This window comes from Rhinatrema bivittatum, chromosome 2 (assembly GCF_901001135.1).
Source record: "Rhinatrema bivittatum chromosome 2, aRhiBiv1.1, whole genome shotgun sequence".
Classification (NCBI taxonomy): Eukaryota; Metazoa; Chordata; class Amphibia; order Gymnophiona; family Rhinatrematidae; genus Rhinatrema; species Rhinatrema bivittatum.
In genome coordinates, this window is record NC_042616.1 from 820,079,128 (window position 1) to 820,100,705 (window position 21,578).

The 21,578-nt window shown below is 46.1% G+C and overlaps 1 protein-coding gene across 3 annotated transcripts in view; it reads left to right on the forward strand.

Annotated features, from left to right (window-relative positions):
- Nucleotides 1-21,314, forward strand: part of ADCK5 (aarF domain containing kinase 5) — a 269,661-nt gene extending 248,347 nt beyond the window's left edge. For 2 of the 3 annotated variants that reach the window (XM_029592308.1, XM_029592310.1), the window contains one exon: nucleotides 20,565-21,312. In XM_029592308.1, the coding sequence (XP_029448168.1) occupies nucleotides 20,565-20,670 (106 nt within the window). In that variant the 3' untranslated portion in view covers nucleotides 20,671-21,312. Of the gene's footprint in view, nucleotides 1-20,564 lie in introns of all 3 variants that reach the window. The other variant, XM_029592309.1, reaches the window with a different exon arrangement.
- The last annotated feature ends 264 nt before the right edge of the window (nucleotides 21,315-21,578 follow it).

The window sequence follows — 21,578 nt, forward strand, 5'->3', positions numbered from 1 at the left end:
CTTGCTTCTTGTGCACTTATACCTACATTTGAATCTCTGTCATATTCCTCTGTCTCTTCTGGCCTTCATCTCATCTCATATGGCTTTTGGTTACTTTTCTCTGGACTGCTTCCAGTGTGTTTATATCCTTGTGGAGGTGCAACCTCCAAAACTGAGGTTCAAAGCTGCTTATGCCTTTCCCTGTGCATCCTGCATCCCTACTATTACTACACAGCACTCTACAAAAGCATATAAAAGAGAGCCCTTTCTCAGTAGAGCTTACATTTAATCAAGATATACAGGACAAAAGAGTCTGGGAATTTTATTTATTTAAAAAATGGTTAAAATTTATCAGCCTGTAAGGGTTAAGTTTAAAAGCAGCATCAAAAAGGTGTGTTTTAGACTAGATTTTAAATAAGGCATGAGAGGGAAGCATGACGTACCAACTCAGGAAGTCTATTCCAACCATAGGGTGCAGTCAGGAGGAAAAGCCAGAGTCAGGAATTGCAGGGAGAAAAGAATGTGGTATAGGAGCAAATTCCCTGTTGAGTGGAGTGCACAAGGAGGGTCATAGGGAGAGATAGAAGAGGTTGTGAGGAGCTACACAGTAACGGCTCTTGTAGGTGAATAAAAGTTGCTTGAACATAAGAACATGCCATACTGGGTCAGACCAAGGGTCCATCAAGCCCAGCATCCTGTTTCCAACAGTGGCCAACTTATCTGCCAGGTATACACAACACAGTAGCAGATCGACTCAGTCGTCAATTCCAACCACATGAGTGGTCCCTGGATCCCTCAGTAGCGACTCCCATATTCCGCAGTTGGGGACAACCGACGATAGACCTCTTTGCATCACATCTGAATCACAAAGTGGACAAATTCTGTTCCCTACACAAACAGAACAATCAGCCAGCCAAGGACGCCTTTGCTCGCCCTTGGAACTCAGGCCTACTATACGCGTATCCTCCGATACCGCTTATAACCAAAACTCTAGTGAAGCTACAACAGGACAAAGGGTCCATGATACTCATAGCCCCGTATTGGCCTCGACAAGTATGGTTTCCCACACTTCTAGACCTCTCGATCAGCAAGCCAATTTGCCTGGGAATAGCTCCCACTCTCATAACTCAGGATCAGGGTCGGTTGCGACATCCCAACCTTCAATCCCTTGCCCTGACAGCATGGATGTTGAAAGCTTAATTTTAAAACCACTAAACCTTTCAACAAAAGTATCTCAAGTGCTTATAGCTTCACGTAAACCTTCAACTCGGAAAAATTACTCTTCAAAATGGAAAAGGTTTACTTTGTGGTGCAGGCAAAGCAATATTGACCCCTTTTCCTGCTCCACCTCTTCTCTACTAGACTATTTATGTCACCTGTCAGACTCTGGTCTACAGACTTCATCTGTACGAGTACATTTAAGTGCAATCTCAGCTTACCATAATAAGATGGCAGATGCACCTATATCCACACAACCTCTCATCAGTAGATTTATGAGAGGTTTAACTCAACTTAAACCACCAATTCGGCCATCTGTCACAGAATGGGACCTGAATTTAGTCTTAACAAGACTCATGCGTTCTCCTTTTGAATCCATGAATTCCTGTGATGTTAAATTTCTCACATGGAAGACTATCTTCTTAATAGCCATTACATCGGCTAGAAGGGTTAGTGAGTTACAAGCACTTGTCACGTACTCACCCTATACAAAATTCCTACATGACAGAGTGGTTCTCCGTACACATACAAAATTCCTTCCCAAAGTAGTTACGGAATTCCACCTGAACCAATCCATAGTTTTACCCACATTCTTTCCAAGGCCTCATTCCCATCAAGGAGAATGAGCCTTATAGACCTTGGACTGTAAACGTGCGCTGGCATTTTACTTAAACTGCACTGCAGTCCACAGGAAATCCACTCAACTGTTTGTTTCTTATGATCCAAACAAACCGGGTAAAGCAGTGGGTAAACATACTCTAGCCAATTGGCTAGCAGATTGCATAGAGTTCTGCTATGAAAAAGCAGGCCTTCCTCTCCAAGGACGAGTAAAGGCACATTCAGTAAGAGCAATGTCAACTTCAGTAGCACACTATCGTTCAGTGCCAGTTCTTGACATATATAAAGCAGCGACATGGAGTTCTCTTCACACTTTTGCAGCTCATTATTGTTTGGACAAACAAGGATCACAAGATTCAGCCTATGGACAATCTGTCTTAAAGAACTTGTTTCCAGTTTAATCCCAACTCCTTCTACAACCAACCTGCTGTGATCTTCGGCTGCCTCATTTTCAACAATACTTCACTGTTGCTTCACTACAAAAATGACTCAGCCTCTAGCTTGCTAATCACCCATATGTGAGGACTAGCATCCTGCTTGTCCTGGGATAAAGCAAAATTGCTTACCTTGTAATAGGTGTTATCCCAGGACAGCAGGATGTAGTCCTCACGAAACCCACCCACCTCCCCGCGGAGTTGGGTCTCATACTTTTTATTATTCTTAATTTTTGCTAAAGCTTATTGCTACATACGAGACTGAAGTGAGACCCCTGTGGCAGGGAATATCATGGCATGCTGGGCATGCTCAGTGGCCTCACAGGGCCAGTCAAAGCTTTCTAGAAACTTTGACAGAAGTTTTTTCCCGCGTTAGGGCTCCGTCACTGACGTCACCCATGTGTGAGGACTATATTCTGCTGTCCTGGGATAACACCTATTACAAGGTAAGCAATTTTGCTATCCCCTTGTACAGGGCCTTGGTGAGGCCTCACCTGGAGTATTGTGTTCAGTTCTGGAGACCGTATCTCCAAAGAGACAGAGACAGGATGGAGGTGGTCCAGAGAAGGGCGACCAGAATGGTGGGGGTCTCCATCGAATGACTTATGAGGAGAGGCTGAAGGATCTGAATATGTACACCCTGGAAGAGAGGAGGAGCAGGGGTGATATGATACAGACCTTCAATACCTGAAAGGTTTTAATGATGCACTAACATCAAACCTTTTCTGTTGGAAAGAAATCAGTAGAACTAGGGGTCATGATTCAAAACTCCAGGGAGGACGACTCAGAACCAACATCAGGAAATATTTCTTCACGGAGAGGATGGTGAATGCTTGGAATGCCCTTCCAGAGGAAGTGGTGAAGACTAAAACTGTGAAATAATTCAAAGGGGCATGGGATAAACATGTGGATCTCCAAAGGACGGAATTGAAAATAGGATGCATGCTCGGCGGCAGTTACTACCCTTAACAGAAACATGGGGGTAACCTGCATGGAGAGGCAGTTACTACCCTTAACAGAAACATGGGGGTAACCTGCACGGAGCGGCAGATACTACCCTTAACAGAAACATGGGGGTAACCTGCACGGAGCAGCAGTTACTACCCTTAACAGAAACATGGGGTAACCTGCATGGAGCAGCAGTTACTAGCCTTAAGAGAAACATGGGGTAACCTGCACGGAGCGGCAGTTACTACCCTTAACAGAAACATGGGGGTAACCTGCATGGAGCAGCAGTTACTACCCTTAACAGAAACATGGGGATAACCTGCACGGAGCGGCAGTTACTACCCTTAACAGAAACATGGGGGTAACCTGCACGGAGCGGCAGATACTACCCTTAACAGAAACATGGGGATAACCTGCACGGAGCGGCAGTTACTACCCTTAACAGAAACATGGGGTAACCTGCACGGAGCAGCAGTTACTACCCTTAACAGAAACATGGGGTAACCTGCACGGAGCGGCAGATACTATCCTTAACAGAAACATGGGGGTAACCTGCATGGAGCGGCAGTTACTACCTTTAACAGAAACATGGGGTAACCTGCATGGAGCGGCAGTTACTGCCCTTAACAGAAGGCATGGGGGTAACCTGCACGGAGCGGCAGTTACTACCTTAACAGAAACATGGAGGTAACCTGCATGGAGCGGCAGTTACTACCCTTAACAGAAACATGGGGGTAACCTGCATGGAGCGGCAGTTACTACCCTTAACAGAAACATGGGGGTAACCTGCATGGAATGGCAGTTACTACCTTAACAGAAACATGGGGGTAACCTGCATGGAGCGGCAGTTACTACCCTTAACAGAAACATGGGGGTAACCTGAATGGAGTGGCAGTTACTACCCTTAACAGAAGGCATGGGGGTAACCTGCACGGAGCGGCAGTTACTACCTTAACAGAAACATGGGGGTAACCTGCACGGAGCGGCAGTTACTACCCTTAACAGAAACATGGGGGTAACCTGCATGGAGCGGCAGTTACTACCCTTAACAGAAACATGGGGGTAACCTGCATGGAATGGCAGTTACTACCCTTAACAGAAACATGGGGGTAACCCGCACAGAGCGGCAGTTACTACCCTTAACAGAAACAAGGGGGTAACCCGCACGGAGCGGCAGTTGCTACCCTTAACAGAAACATGGGGGTAACCCGCACAGAGCAGCAGTTACTACCCTTAACAGAAACATGGGGGTAACCCGCACGGAGCAGCAGTTACTGCCCTTAACAGAAACATGGGGGTAACCCGCACGGAGCAGCAGTTACTGCCCTTAACAGAAACATGGGGGTAACCCGCACGGAGCAGCAGTTACTACCCTTAACAGAAACATGGGGGTAACCCGCACGGAGCAGCAGTTACTGCCCTTAACAGAAACATGGGAGTAACCTGCACGGAGCGGCAGTTACTGCCCTTAACAGAAACATGGGGGTAACCTGCACGGAGCGGCAGTTACTATCCTTAACAGAAACACGGGGGTAACCTGCACGGAGCGGCAGTTACTATCCTTAACAGAAACACGGGGGTAACCTGCACGGAGCGGCAGTTACTGCCCTTAACAGAAGGCATGGGGGTAACCTGCACGGAGCGGCAGTTACTACCCTTAACAGAAACATGGGGGTAACCTGCACGGAGCAGCAGTTACTACCCTTAACAGAAACATGGGGTAACCTGCACGGAGCGGCAGTTACTACCCTTAACAGAAACATGGGGGTAACCTGCACGGAGCGGCAGTTACTACCCCTAACAGAAGGCATGGGGGTAACCTGCACAGAGCGGCAGTTACTGCCCTTTACAGAAGGCATGGGGGTAACCTGCACGGAGCGACAGTTACTACCCTTAACAGAAGGCATGGGGGTAACCTGCACGGAGCGGCAGTTACTATCCTTAACAGAAACATGGGGGTAACCTGCACGGAGCGGCAGTTACTGCCCTTAACAGAAACATGGGGGTAACCTGCACGGAGCGGCAGTTACTGCCCTTAACAGAAGGCATGGGGGTAACCTGCACGGAGCGACAGTTACTACCCTTAACAGAAACATGGGGGTAACCTGCACGGAGCGGCAGTTACTACCCTTAACAGAAACATGGGGGTAACCTGCACGAAGCGGCAGTTACTGCCCTTAACAGAAACATGGGGGTAACCTGCACGGAGCAGCAGTTACTAACCTTAACAGAAACATGGGGGTAACCTGCACGGAGCGGCAGTTACTATCCTTAACAGAAGGCATGGGGGTAACCTGCATGGAGCAGCAGTTACTACCCTTAACAGAAACATGGGGGTAACCTGCACGGAGCGGCAGTTACTAACCTTAACAGAAACATGGGGGTAACCTGCACGGAGCGGCAGTTACTATCCTTAACAGAAGGCATGGGGGTAACCTGCACGGAGCGGCAGTTACTACCCTTAACAGAAACATGGGGGTAACCTGCACGGAGCAGCAGTTACTATCCTTAACAGAAACACGGGGGTAACCTGCACAGAGCGGCAGTTACTGCACTTAACAGAAACATGGGGGTAACCTGCACGGAGCGGCAGTTACTATCCTTAACAGAAGGCATGGGGGTAACCTGCACGGAGCGGCAGTTACTACCCTTAACAGAAACATGGGGGTAACCTGCACGGAACGGCAGTTAATACCCTTAACAGAAGGCATGGGGGTAACCTGCACGGAGCGGCAGTTACTGCCCTTAACAGAAACATAGGGTAACCTGCACGGAGCGGCAGTTACTGCCCTTAACAGAAATATGGAGTAACCTGCACGGAGCGGCAGTTACTGCCCTTAACAGAAACATGGGGGTAACCTGCACGGAGCGGCAGTTACTGCCCTTAACAGAAAATGGGGGTAACCTGCACGGAGCGGCAGTTACTATCCTTAACAGAAACATGGGGTAACCTGCACGGAGCGGCAGTTACTGCCCTTAACAGAAACATGGGGGTAACCTGCATGGAGCAGCAGTTACTACCCTTAACAGAAACATGGGGGTAACCTGCACGGAGCGGCAGTTACTACCCTTAACAGAAACATGGGGGTAACCTGCACGGAGCGGCAGTTACTACCCTTAACAGAAACATGGAGGTAACCTGCATGGAGCGGCAGTTACTGCCCTTAACAGAAACATGGGGGTAACCTGCACGGAGCGGCAGTTACTGCCCTTAACAGAAACATGGGGGTAACCTGCACGGAGCGGCAGTTACTGCCCTTAACAGAAACATGGGGGTAACCTGCACGGTGCGGCAGATACTACCCTTAACAGAAACATGGAGGTAACCTGCATGGAGCGGCAGTTACTGCCCTTAACAGAAACATGGGGGTAACCTGCATGGAGCGGCAGTTACTGCCCTTAACAGAAACATGGGTGTAACCTGCATGGAGCGGCAGTTACTGCCTTTAACAGAAACATGGGGGTAACCTGCACGGAGCGGCAGTTACTGCCCTTAACAGAAACATGGGGTAACCTGCATGGAGCGGCAGTTACTGCCCTTAACAGAAACATGGGGTAACCTGCATGGAGCGGCAGTTACTGCCCTTAACAGAAACATGGGGGTGACCTGCGTGGAGTGGCAGTTACTGCCCTTAACAGAAACATGGGGTAACCTGCACGGAGCGGCAGTTACTGCCCTTAACAGAAACATGGGGGTAACCTGCACGGAGCGGCAGTTACTGCCCTTAACAGAAACATGGGGGTAACCTGCACGGAGCGGCAGTTACTGCCCTTAAAAGAAACATGGGGGTAACCTGCACGGAGCGGCAGTCACTGCCCTTAACAGAAACATGGAGGTAACCTGCACAGAGGAGCAGTTACTGCCCTTAACAGAAACATGGGGGTAACCTGCACGGAGCGGCAGTTACTGCCCTTAACAGAAACATGGGGTAACCTGCACGGAGCGGCAGTTACTGCCCTTAACAGAAACATGGGGTAACCTGCGTGGAGCGGCAGTTACTACCCTTAACAGAAACATGGGGGTAACCTGCACGGAGCGGCAGTTACTGCCCTTAACAGAAACATGGGGTAACCTGCGTGGAGTGGCAGTTACTGCCCTTAACAGAAACATGGGGTAACCTGCACGGAGCGGCAGTTACTGCCCTTAACAGAAACATGGGGGTAACCTGCACGGAGCAGCAGTTACTGCCCTTAACACCTGTTATGCTTCCCTAAAAACCAATGCATTTACTTGTTTCCTAAACCTCTTAATGTCTTCCTTTCTCCAGATCTCTGCCAGGAAGGCCATGTACAATGTGGGAGCTATATACGAGTAAGGAAGCCCCTAGGTCTCCACCACATGACCCTAGATCCCTGCCCTGGGGTTAACAGCAAGGAGGGAGAAACCATTTCCTACAGCACCTCCCCTCGAGGATTGCTGTGGTGGTTTGATCCCTGCCCAGAAAAGGTGTCTAGGCTGGGAGCCAGTGTGGGCTTTTGGTTTACATTTTGACGAGTGAAGAGCTGGTTTTAGTTAGGGCATTTTATGAAAGAGGAGATACCTTGAAGTGCATCCCTGCCCTTGAAGATCTTCCCCCTGCTTGGGGAAGAGACTTTTGTTAGAATTATAAGGATTTTGTTCTGGTGTTTGTGGGGTGAGACCCTGGCCCATTTTGGAGAGAGACAAGCCCTAATCCCTGGGTTAGGGGTGATTAGATCTGGGTGCTCCTCCCCGTCAGCGAAGGGGCCTGAATGACTCCTTACCTTAGAGCAGTGATGGTGAACTTCAGACCTTGAGTGCCACAAAACAGCCCAGGTTTTCAGGATATTCGCAATGAATATGCATGAGATAGATTTGCATACAATGGAGGCACTGCATGTAAATGTTTCTCATGCGTATTCGTTGTAGATATCGTGAAAACCTGTCCTGTTTGTGGCAGTCAAGGACTGGAGTTTGCCATCACCGCCTTAAAGGAAAACTTTTTGGTTGAAGTTTGAAATAGTTTCCCTTTTAATGCTAGTGAGGAGATTTTTGTACTACCCTTCCTCACATGGGATCTGGACTGTGATAGCCTGCAGCCTGTCTTCATCAGAGCTTTCCTCCCGAGAGGCCACACAAGCAGGAGTTCAGCAAAGCTTTTGATATGGTCCCGCACAGGAGACTGGTGAATAAAATGAGAAGCTTAGGAGTGAGTGCCGAGGTGGTGACCTGGATTGCAAACTGGTTGACGGACAGAAGACAATGTGTGATGGTAAATGGAACTCTCTCTGAAGAGAGAGCGGTGTTAAGCGGAGTGCTGCAAGGATCAGTGTTGGGACCGGTCCTGTTCAATATCTTTGTGAGCGACATAGCAGACGAGATAGAAGGTAAGGTTTGTCTGTTTGCAGATGATACTAAGATCTGCAACAGAGTGGACACGCCGGAAGGAGTGGAGAGAATGAGACGGGATTTAAGGAAGCTGGAAGACTGGTCGAATATATGGCAACTGAGATTCAATGCCAAGAAGTACAGAGTCATGCATATGGGATGTGGAAATCCGAAAGAACTGTATTCAGTGGGGGATGAAGGGGGCTGGTGTGCACGGAGCAGGAGAGAGACCTTGGGGTGATAGTGTCTAACGATCTGAAGTCGGCGAAACAATGTGACAAGGCGATAGCTAAAGCCAGAAGAATGCTGGGCTGTATAGAGAGAGGAATATTGAGTAAGAAAAGGGAAGTGATTATCCCCTTGTACAGGTCCTTGGTGAGGCCTCACCTGGAGTACTGTGTTCAGTTCTGGAGACCGTATCTCCGAAGGGACAGAGACAAGATGGAGGCAGTCCAGAGAAGGGCGACCAAAAAGGTGTATGGTCTTCATAAAATGACTTATGAGAAGAGATTGAAGAACCTAAATATGTATACTCTGGAGGAGAGGAGGAGCAGGGGTGATATGATACAGACTTTCAGATACTTGAAAGGTTTTAATGATCCATGGTCAACAACAAACCTTTTCCGTTGGAAAAGGTCACGATTTGAAACTCCAGGTAGGAAGACTCAGAATCAATGTCAGGAAGTATTTCTTCACGGAGAGGGTGATGGATGCCTGGAATGCCCTTCCGGAGGAAGTGCTTAAGACTAAAACTGTGAAGGATTTCAAAGGGGCATGGGATAAACACTGTGGATCCATAAAAGCTAGAGGATGGGAATGAAGAGAAGAGCCATGGGAGTGGCTTGCTGGAATGGTGGCTACTACCTGGTGATTACTACCCTTACTCAATAAGCCTTCACATGGTTAATGCAACTCCAACATTGCTCTCTGCTTCAACGGCAAGGAGAAATGTGGAAAAGAGGATTTGCATTCAGACAACAACCAACAAGGACTGAACTTCACAATCTGGGTAAACAAATAAGCGTGGGGGTAGCTTGCTTATTGTGGTGGTTACTACCCTAAACCAATTAAGCCTGATACTTCACTTTGAATGCATATACAGCGTTGCTCTCTGCTTCAACGGCAAGGAGAAATGTGGAAAAGAGGATTTGCATTCAGACAACAACCAGCAAGGACTGAACTTCACAATCTGGGTAAACAAATAAGCGTGGGGGTAGCTTGCTTATTGTGGCGGTTACTACCCTAAACCAATTAAACCTGATACTTCACTTTGAATGCATATACAGCATTGCTCTCTGCTTCAACGGAAGGGTGAAATATGGAAAAGAGGATTTACATTCAGACAACAACCAGCAAGGCATTGATCTGTGCAGTCTGGGTAAACAAGCATCGGGGTAACTTCCATGATGCGGCAGTTACTACCCTTAACCATTAAGTCTTATGTTCACCTTTGATGCAACTCCAACATTACTCTCTGCATCAATGGCAGGGGGTGGCAGGAAATTTGAATCAAACAGTTACCAACAAGGGTCTGAACTTGGTGGTCGGTGAAACAGATAAGTGTGGGAGCTTGCTGGGCAGACTGGATGGGCCGATTGGTCTTTTTCTGCCGTCATTTCTATGTATCTATGTATCACTAAGATCTTAAATTGTATCGTGACCACTGCTATCTACACCTGAAATTAATCTTGCTGCAGCATGCTGTATTCATTGCAGGGCTCTCATCTGAGTTTTAGGCAACCCAATATACAGACTATTATAATAGTCCAACTGTCCAAACAGTATTGATTGTAAAACAGTTCTAAACCAATCCTTAGTCAGTCTCCTTTTTAATAGCCTGAGCTTATAAAAGGAACTCTTTACCATTTGCTTTATATGAGGCCTAAAAATCAACCCAGAATCCATCCCAATAGCCAGATTTATTGCCTCGGTCTTTATCTGGATTTGTGCCTGCACATAATCTATGGAGGAGAAGTCTAATGGCTTGGGCTCTATTGCCTCAGGTGCAAACTAAGACTGTGAGTCCTCTGGGGATAGGGAACTACCTCCAGTAAATAAAACTCCCTGCAGTGGACTTTTGCCATAAAAGCATTAAGTGCCAAGTCATTAGTGAATAACCAAGCATTAATTGCATACATATAATTTAAAACAAAACTGGAAAACAATTCAACTGGGTAGTGTAATAGAGGAGCTGGGCATGAGTGGGGGTCAACTGCATGGGATGTGAGCGAAAGGTTGGAGGGGAGGCTGGGATGTGAGAGAAAAGGAAGATCTGTTGGGGTTATAAAAATGGATTGGAGGTGAGAGGAGATGGGGGTGTAAGACTTGACTAGGAGGAGGGGGTGGCGGTTGTGCGAAGAGATCAGCTAGAATGCAGGGAAGGTGAAAATGGAGTGATTGTTGAGGGGAACTGCACCTCTGCTAATTTATTTTGGTGGTCCTCTAGGGTCATGTGAATTTTCAAGAGCTAAAATGGGGTCACGTTCCGAAACCCTGGTTTACTGTCATCGTCAAACTGAAAAACAATCCATGCATGATCTCACAACAATAAATCAATAACTTGTAGGTGACTAATTTTGGAAACCCATCTCCTGATAGAACACCAGATCTAACATAGTAATATGGCAGTAAAGGACCAAATGGTCTATCCAGTCTGGCCAGCAAGCATCTGATGGTAGTATCTGCTGCACCATGTAGACTACCCCCATGTTTCTCTTAACGGTAGCATATTGTGTCAGACTGAGGGTCCATCAAGCCCAGTATCCTTTTTCCAACAATGAACAATCCAGGCCACAGGTACTTGGCAGCATCCCAAGGGGTAGAGAGATTCCATGCTGCTATCACACAGTGACAAGTAATGGCTATTTCCCAAGTCTACTTGGTTATTGATAGTTTATGGACTTCTTTTCCACGATCTTGTCCAAACCATTTCTAAATCCAGTTGTGATAACTGCCTTAACCACATCCTCCGGCAATGAATTTGAGAGCTTAATTGTGCATCAACTGAAAAAGAATTTTCTCCAATTTGTTTTGAATGTGCTACTTACGAACTTCATGGAGTGCCCCCTAGTCTTTATATTTTTTTTAAAAGAGTAAATAACCAATTTACATTTACACGTTCTATTCCACTCCTGATTTTATAGAGCTCTATCATATGTCTCCTCAGTTATCTTTTCTCCAAGCTGAATAGCCCCAAACTCTTTAGCCTTTCATTGTAGGAGAGCTGTTCCATTCTCGTTTCATTTTGGTTGTCCTTCTCTGTACCTTTTCCAATATAACTCTCTTTTTTGAGATGCAGCAAGCAAAATTAAACTCAGTACTCCCAAGTGTGGCCTCACCATGGAGCGATACAAAATTATGATATGCTCCTAGGACAAGCAGGATGTTAGTCCTCACATATGGGTGACATCATCAGGATGGAGCCTAATCACGGAACACTTTTGTCAAAGTTTCTAGAACTTTGACTGGCACACTGAGCATGCCCAGCATCCAGCAGGGGTCCCCCTTCAGTCTCTTTTTTTCCACGCAGCAGTAGCCTCACGAATTTCTGGAGCTCTGTGAGCATTCCTCACAACTTTTTCCTCATGGAAACGTATTTAAAAAATCTCCACATTTTCCCCCATCCCGGGGTCCCCCATTGACCGCCGACCTCCGTTGACGCGGTAAGTTTAATTCGTCCTTTGCAGCTGGTTCCCAGTGGTGCTTTCTTCGGTGCTCGATGGCCACCGACCGTGCACCGCCTTTCTTATTAAAAAAAAAAATGGCGACCGGGTTCCGAAAGTGCCCCGAGTACCCGAGGACCATGTCCATTATGGACCCTCACGAAGTATGTGTCTTGTGCTTAAGGCCCACTCACGACGTCCAACTGTGCACTAGCTGTGCCCAGATGGCACCAAGAGGCCGCAGGGCCCGCTTGGAAAAGATGGAACACCTTTTTAAGAGAGTGTCTCAGTCTACTCCAGTCAAGGCTACACAGAGTTGAAAACTTTCCTCTTCAATGACTCAGTCGCCATCAAAGTCTCAGCGCCATCGAGACACCGGTGACCATCTTTCACCAGCCTCTTCATGTTTGAAGGCATCGACATCTTCCTCCTCGGTGACTAAGAAGGACTGGACCGAGCATTGGGAGAAACACCGCCACTGCCATCGACGTGACCCTTCTTCCGATGCTGCCACTGACAAGCCATCGACATCAGCATTGACAGAACCACCGGCCAGGAAGTCCCGGGAAGAAGAGGGGCCCCATCACCCTCTTGACCCGGGACACCGAAGCGTTCCCCACTGGCACTGGTGCTGGGAGCCAAGACTCCACTAATACATGTGGATCCCCCGGCACCTTTCGCAATAGTGGATGGAAAAACATCTAAGAATGCTCTTGGCAGCCAACATGGCAGAAATAGCAACGTTCAGGTGGAATTTCTGAGCCAGAATACTCTGGGATCCAGGACAGTGCTCTCTGTTGAAAGTGGCATTCTCCTAGATAGATTGGAGGGGAGGACCAGAGATGGGCTTGATGGCTACCAGCAGCAATACTAGATTGTTCTATCAGAAGAAAGAATGAAATCGATGCCCTGATTCAAGAATGGCCACTTCAGAGGATCCTGTATGTGCTTATTCCATGTCCCTTGTCAGGCAGCATGAAAGAAGATAGAGAGGCATTGAGGCTGAATGTTTTTAGTGGTTCCCAATGGGCCCAGACACCCTTGGCATGCAGATCTGGTAGGACTGTTGGATGGAGAGCTCTAGGTGTTACCTTAGGACAGGGGCTTGTTGTGTCAGGGCCCATAGGTACATGGTGATCCAGCTCTATTTTGTCTTGTGGTATGGCCCTTGAAAAGGCACATCTGATTAAGAAGAGTTATTCAGAGGATGTTTGAAGCCTGGTGTACAGGTCAAGAGTTCATGGTGAGGAAGGCTGCTTATGGGTAGGCTATTGGCTTCTCACCCAAATCTGTCACGTTTCCTTAAGGGTGCTAAGCATATTTGGTCTCCTAGAAGAGAGTTAGAACCTTCATGAAATCTAAATTTGATTCTAAATTCCTTAAGTGGGATGCCCTTTGAGCCATTTAGGAAAGCTTGATGTAAGAACCTTACTTTGCAGACAGTTTTTCTGGTAGCCAATAATTTGGCTAGAAGGAATTCTGAGCTACAGGCTTTATCCTGCAGAGAGCTGTTTTGAAATTCTTAATGAGGTGGTGGTGATCCATATGGTTCCTTCCTTTCTTCCCAGGGCGGTCTCGCAGTTCCACCTTAACCAGTCTGTAGTTCTTTCATGTCAGAGGGAGTCTTGTCCAGCACATTATCATCAATTGCATCGTTTGAGCATGTACAGGATTTTGCGTAGATATCTGAAGTTGACCAATGATTTTCTGATGTTGGTTTATCTTTTCGTGTTCAGCAGCTTCCATGCGAGATAAATTAAGGAGGCGATAGGTTCAGCTTGCATAGGATTTAGGGATCAATTATCCAGAGCTCAAGTTTTGTCATGGACTGAACTTCATTTCATTTCCCCAGATGAGATTTGTAGACCTGCTACATGGGCCTCCTTTCATTCCTTTACAAAGCACTATCGTCTGGATATCCAGGACCAGATGAGGTAGCGTTTGGCTCAGGTGACTTGAGGTCAGGTCTGGGAGAGTCCCACTCTATTAGGGGTTGGTTTGGATAATTTGAAATGCTCGGCTCAGTGTGCAGCAGCCAGCAAAAAGCAAACAGAATGTTAGGAATTACTAGAAAAGAAATGGACCTGGTTTGGCCACTGTTGGAAACAGGATGCTGGGCTTGATGGACCCTTGGTCTGACATTTTCCGTTTTATTAAGCATTCTCTTCCTAATAATTCCTAACATTCTGTTTGCTTTTTTGACTGCCACAGCACACTGAGCCAACAATTTCAATCTATTATCCACTATGATGCCTAGATCTCTTTCCTGGGTGGTAGCTCCTAATATGGAACCTAACATTGTGTAACTACAGCAAGGGTTATTTTTCCCTATATGCATCACCTTGCACTTGCCCATATTAAATTTCATCTGCCATTTGGATGCGCAATCTTCCAGTCTTGCAAGGTCCTCCTGTAATGTATCACAGTCTGCTTGTGATTTAACTACTCTGAATAATTTTGTATCATCTGCAAATTTGATAACCTCACTCGTTGTATTCCTTTCCAGATCATTTATATATATATTGAAAAGCACCGGTCCAAGTACAGATCCCTGAGGCACTCCACTGTTTACCCTTTTCCACTGAGAAAATTGACCATTTAATCCTACTCTCTGTTTCCTGTCTTTTAACCAGCTTGTAATCCACGAATGGACATCACCTCCTATCCCATGACTTTTTAGTTTTCGTAGAAGCCTCTCATGAGGGACTTTGTCAAATGCCTTCTGAAAATCCAAATACACTACTGTTTTGTCCGTCGCTGTCCAACGTCTCTGCTCTGCCCACTTTACCTCGTTGGCGACTCCCTCCGGGGTTGATGGAAGGCTAGCTGCTGTGGCGTCTCCAGGCCGACTTCCTCCGGCGCTCCCGAACTGGCTCGACGCTGCAAGCCGCCATGTTGACCAGATGCCTAAGGGCGCACGCGGCCCGACTGATGTACCGGCGTTGGCGTGAACCTCAGGGGCGACCCCCTGAGATGACGTCATCAGCTCCAGATATTTAAGGTCTCAGTTTTCACTAACAAGACGAGTTAGCAAGGGATTGGTTTACCTAGCTTCCTCCAGATCGCTGCAGATGGGATTCGCTCTCCGCAACCCTAGCTACTCTGCCTCCTCGGACTTCACTAGAGGTACCTGCTCCTCGGGGGCCTCGCTCTCTCTTTCTTTTCAGGTCGCAATCCGGAACCGGTACTCGCTCTTCGAGGGCCCACGTCCCAGACCTGCTACTGAATACCACTTCTGCTAAGAAGTCATCAATGCTTATAACATTAGTGAGTTTCCATCTATCTCTCAGAGTTTTCCCTGGAATCAGGTACTCGCTCCTCGAGGGCCTACTGCATTCCAACTCTTGGGCTGCCTCAAGAGACTATGGCGTGAGTGTTATCATCAAGGACTTGTTCCAGAACTCTACATATCCTATCTACTCACTTTCTTAGTTTCTCTACAGCTCAGCCACCTTGGGATCACTGTTCCAATACCTGAGGGACTACAGCCCAGCCGGGCGCTTCCAGCTCACTACTGTCACCTCTGGTGGTTTAATATATTGTCTAATAAAAGAACTAGTGTGTGTCTGTCTCCTATACTAAGCCTGGGCTGGCCTGGGCCTGGGCGTGGGCATGGTCACCTGCCACTGGTCCAAGGATCCACCCACAACTATTCTAAATAATAATAGATTGCTATATCCAGCTATTCCGTTAATAACAGACTGCCACTCTCGGCTTTAACAACAGAGCTCTAATAATAGATTGCTATCTCCCAGCTTTTACAACAGAACTTTAATAACAGATTGCTAACTCCAAGGATCCAACTTGTCTCCAGGGTTCCGGCTAACTTCATGGATCCAGCACAACTCAATGCTTTACAGGCTATACCGGGCCTGGCCCAGCGCATTGCGGAACAACAGGACGCCTTGGAAAAACTTACTTCAGCTTTTCATCAGCTACAAACACAGAAGGTTCAAAGCACTGCTTCTAACCATGAAGGTCAGTTACAGGAGGTAACTTTAAAGACTGCTGTACCACTGGCGGCTCCGATCTGCTTCGCCAGAGAAATACAGAAGACCCGGGGCTTTTTAAACCAGTGCTACATGCACTTTACCTTACAACCATCTTTATTTCCTACTGCTTTCTCCAAGACTACCTACATCCTTTCCTACTTGGATGATAGGGCCTTGTCTTGAGCATCTATTTTGTGGGAACATAAGGACCCTATTTTGCAGGACATAGAAGGATTTATGGACTTATTTAAATCCGTTTTCAATAACCCTGCTCGAACTTCTGTAGCCGATTTTGATTTGGTGAAATTGAAGCAAGGCAACAAATCATTAGCTGAATTTGCCATAGAGTTTAAAACTCATGCGGCAGAACTCTGCTGGGACCCGAAATGTCTTAAGACTCTCTTTTGCAGAGGCCTGGATACCCGTTTTAAAGATGAGCTGGCTGCTCGCGAAACACCTGACTCGCTGGACGAATTAGTAGCCTTGGCCACTCAGATTGATCACTGGCTCCGGGACAAGGTGAAGGAACTCTGGCCTAAGATGTTATCTGGGTTGACTCAGGCTAGCTCTGTACCTGCACCTCGAAAGGTTCCAGTAATTTCTGCTGCTGATAAAGATGAACCGATGCAACTTGGTCATGGACATTAGACTTCTAAAGAGAGAAGATTTCGGAAGAAGCACGGCCTTTGCATGTACTGTGGTCAGCCTGCTGTACAAGAACATTGTGGTATACCTGGAAAACATTTTAATCTTCTCCCAGGATTTGGACACCCACATTGCAGATGTCAAGCAAGTACTTCACCATCTCTATGAACATCGGCTGTACACCGAACTCGCTAAGTGTGAATTTCACAAAGGCTCAGTGCCTTTTCTAGGCTACATAGTGTCAAAGAAGGGCTTCCAAATGGACCCTCACAAACTTGAAAGTATCAAGAATTGATCCCAACCTACCAACCTGGCTTTAAGGAGATTCCTGGGGTTCACCAACAACTACCGAAGCTTCATAAAGGACTATTCTTCTTTAACTTTACCCTTGACTGCGATGACCAGCATCTCAAATTGGTCAGCGGAGGCTATTTTCCGCATTCGAGAAATTAAAGACTGCGTTCTCCATGGAACCGTGCTTACGGCATCCAGACCCCAACAAGCCCTTTATTGTAAAAGTCGATGCTTCAGATGAGGGTGTAGGGGCTGTGTTGAGCCAAACAGGAGACTCAAAAGCCTTACATCCCTGTTTGTTCTTCTCTAGAAGATTTTCTCCAGCAGAGAAAAACTACGGGATTGTCTAATAAAAGAACGTGTGTGTCTGTCTCCAAGACTAAGCCTGACCAGTGGTCCCTCTCGGGATCTCCCCCGTGGGCGTGGTCACCTGCCACTGGTCCAAGGATCCACCTACAACTATTCTAAATAATATCCAGCAACTCCGTTAATAACAGACTGCTACTCTCAACTTTAACAACAGAGCTCTAATAACAGATTGCTAACTCCCAGCTTTTACAACAGAGCTTTAATAATAACTACATCTACCGATTCACCTTTATCCATATGTTTATTAACCCCTTCAAAAAACTGAAGCAGATTTGTGAGGCAAGACTTCCCTTGGGTAAATCCATGTTGACTGTGTTCCATTAAACCATGTCTTTCTATATGCTCTACGATTTTGATCTTCAGAATAGTTTCCACTATTTTTCCCGGCACTGAAGTTAGGTCCACTGGTCTATAGTTACCCGGATCGCCCCTGGAGCCTTTTTTAAATATTGGGGTTACATTGGCCACCCTCCAGTCTTCAGGTACAATGGATGATTTTAATGATAGGTTACAAATTATAACTAATAGATCAGAAACTTCATTTTTGAGTTCCTTCAGTACCCTAGGATGCATACCATCCGGTCCAGGTGATTTGCTACTCTTTAGTTTGTCAATCTGGCCTACTACATCTTCCAGGTTCACAGTGATTTCGTTTAGTTCATCTGACTCATCACCCCTGAAAACCATCTCCGGAACTGGTATCTCCCCAACATCCTCATTAGTAAACACGGAAGCAAAGAATTCATTTAGTCTTTCTGTAATGGCCTTATCTTCCCCAAGAGCCCCTTTAACCCCTCGGTCATCTAATGGACCAACCGACTCCCTCACAGGTTTCTTGCTTTGGATATATTTTTAAAAGTGTTTATTATGAGTTTTTGCTTCTATGGCCAACTTAATTTCAAATTCTCTCTCCGCCTGTCTTATCAATGTTTTACACTTAACTTGACAATGCTTATGTTTTATCCTATTTTCTTCAGATGGATCCTTCTTCCAATTTTTGAAGAATTTTTTTTGGCTAAAATAACTTCTTTCACCTCACCTTTTAATCATGACGGTAATCGTTTTGCCTTCCTTCCAACTTTCTTAATGTATGGAATACATATGGACTGCGCCTCTAGGATTGTATTTTTAAACAATGTCCAAGTCTGTTGAACACTTTTAACCTTTGCAGCTGCACCTTTCAGTTTTTTCTAACTATTTTCCTCATTTTATCAATAAACATACTCACTGTTAATGCAACTCCAACATTGCTGTATGCTTCAACAGCAAGAGGAAATGTGGAAAAAAGAACATAAGAACATGCCATACTGGGTTAGACCAAGGGTCCATCAAGCCCAGCATCCTGTTTCTAACAGTGGCCAATCCAGGCCATAAGAACCTGGCAAGTACCCAAAAACTAAGTGTATTCCATGTTACCGTTGCTAGTAATAGCAGTAGCTATTTTCTAAGTCAATTTAATTAATAGCAGGCAATGGACTTCTCCTCCAAGAACTTATCCAATCCTTTTTTAAACACAGCTAAATTAACTGCACTAACCACATCCTCTGGCAACAAATTCCAGAGTTTAATTGCGCGTTGAGTAAAAAAAGAACTTTCTCCGATTAGTTTTAAATGTGCCACATGCTAACTTCATGGAGTGCCCCCTAGTCTTTCTATTATCTGAAAGAGTAAATAACCGATTCACATCTACCCGTTCTAGATCTCTCATGATTTTAAACACCTCTCTCATATCCCCCCTCAGCCATCTCTTCTCCAAGCTGAAAAGTCCTAACCTCTTTAGTCTTCCTTCATAGAGGAGCTGTTCCATTCCCCTTATCATTTTGGTAGCCCTTCTCTGTACCTTCTCCATCGCAATTATATCTTTTTTGAGATGCGGCGACCAGAATTGTACACAGTATTCAAGGTGCGGTCTCACCATGGAGCGATACAGAGGCATTATGACATTTTCCGTTTTATTCACCATTCCCTTTCTAATAATTCCCAACATTCTGTTAGCTTTTTTGACTGCCATAGCTACTGGACTGACGATTTCAATGTGTTATCCACTATGACGCCTAGGTCTCTTTCTTGGGTTGTAGCACCTAATATGGAACCTAACATTGTGTAACTATAGCAGGATTTGCATTCACAAAAAAGCGGGGAGTAGCTTGCTTGTTGCGGCAGTTACTACCCCAAACCAAATAAGTCTGATACTTCGCTTTCAATGCATATTCAGCATAGCTCTCTGCTTCAACGGCAGGGGGGAAAGAGGAAAAGAGGATTTATATTCAGGCATCAACCAACAAGGACTGAATTACATAGTCTGGGGAAACAAATAATTATGGGTTGTAGCTTGCTTGTTACGGCAGTTACTACCCCTAACCAATTAAGCCTGTTACTTCACTTGGAATACATATCCAGCGCAACTCACTGCTTCAATGGGAGGGGGGAATAAAGAAAAGAGGATTTATATTCAGATAACAACCAACAAGGACTGAATGGCACAAGCTGGGTAAACAAATAAGCATGGGAGTAGCTTGCTTATTACGGCAGTTACCACTCCTAACCAATTAAGCTAGATATTTCACTTAGATACAGCTCCAGAACTGCTCTCTACATTAATGCTGGGGGTGGAAGGTAACCAGAACAAAAAAGTGATTAATAATAAGGGCCAAGAGTAACAGATAAGTATGAGAGAAAAAAAAATGTGTGAAAGCTTGCTGGGAAGACTGGATGGCATTTGGTCTTCTTCTGCCGTCATTTCTATGTCTCTATGTTTGTATAGGTTAGGGCTGTTCAGCCTGCAGAAGATATGATAGAGGTCTGTAAAATAATGAGAGGAATAAAATGAGCAAACGTTAGTGCAGGATGTATTTATTGTATTTATATTGGGCTGGGTATGCTATACTTAAATTATGCTTTTAGATTACTATTTAATCCACTATAAGCAGATATCTTGGATTTAATTTCTTTACATTTCACAAATTTGAACCAGTTTCTTAGGCAGAAATCTTCCTGTTTTCTACACACACACACTGCACATGAAATAAATGTCTGTCGTCTTCCCCTTGTCTTGCAGGTTAGAGCTGCTCTCCATGCGGTTCACGGTCTCGGTGCTTCGCTTCCTGGTCTACGCTGGTTTCGTGCAACAGAATGAGCAGATTGAAGAATTCCTTCAGTCCTAGTGCCAAGGCCCGGAAGGAGCGGACGGGAACGCACACAGCTGAATCATGCGAGGGAAGGGCTGACGCTGGGCCACTGCTGCCTTCATAGCTCCTCCTCTCACTTAGCCTCACAGATTACCCTAAGCTACCTCTCTAGGAAATAAAAACTTGATCTTTCTCAACAAGGCTGTGTCCTCCCTGTGTGCTCCCATCAGTCAGAGAGGCTGCTCTTACCATGGCTACTCCCGCTCACTATCTGATGATCTCTGCAGGAGCTCAGGAAAGAAGCCAGAAATGTGTTTACAATAGAAAATGGTCAACATCACCAAGGCTAAGAGCAGGGAGAGGCAGAGTTTAAGATTTAAAAGAGTTTCAATCTGAGCATAACAGCAACTGACCTGGTGCAGCAAGGGGCAAGCACAAAGGGCACAAATAAGAGAAGCTGCAGTGATGCAGAAAGAACGATTTTATTCTTATGAGGAGCTGGAGCAGATATTCCTTATACCTCTCTCTCTCCTTTGTACATGACATGAATAAAACCACTCTACTTTCATAAACCTCCAGCCAACAAACAGACAGAGCTGAATCGTGTGTATGCAGATCTATCCCACCCACTCCCCCCCAGCTAAGGATCCTCTGTGCTTATCCCAGGCTTTACCCCTCACTCCCCCCCAGCTAAGGATCCTCTGTGCTTATCCCAGGCTTTACCCCTCACTCCCTCACAGCTAAGGATCCTCTGTGCTTATCCCAGGCTTTACCTCTCACTCCCCCACAGCTAAGGATCCTCTGTGCTTATCCCAGGCTTTACCTCTCACTCCCTCACAGCTAAGGATCCTCTGTGCTTATCCCAGGCTTTACCTCTCACTCCCTCACAGCTAAGGATCCTCTGTGCTTATCCCAGGCTTTACCTCTCACTCCCTCACAGCTAA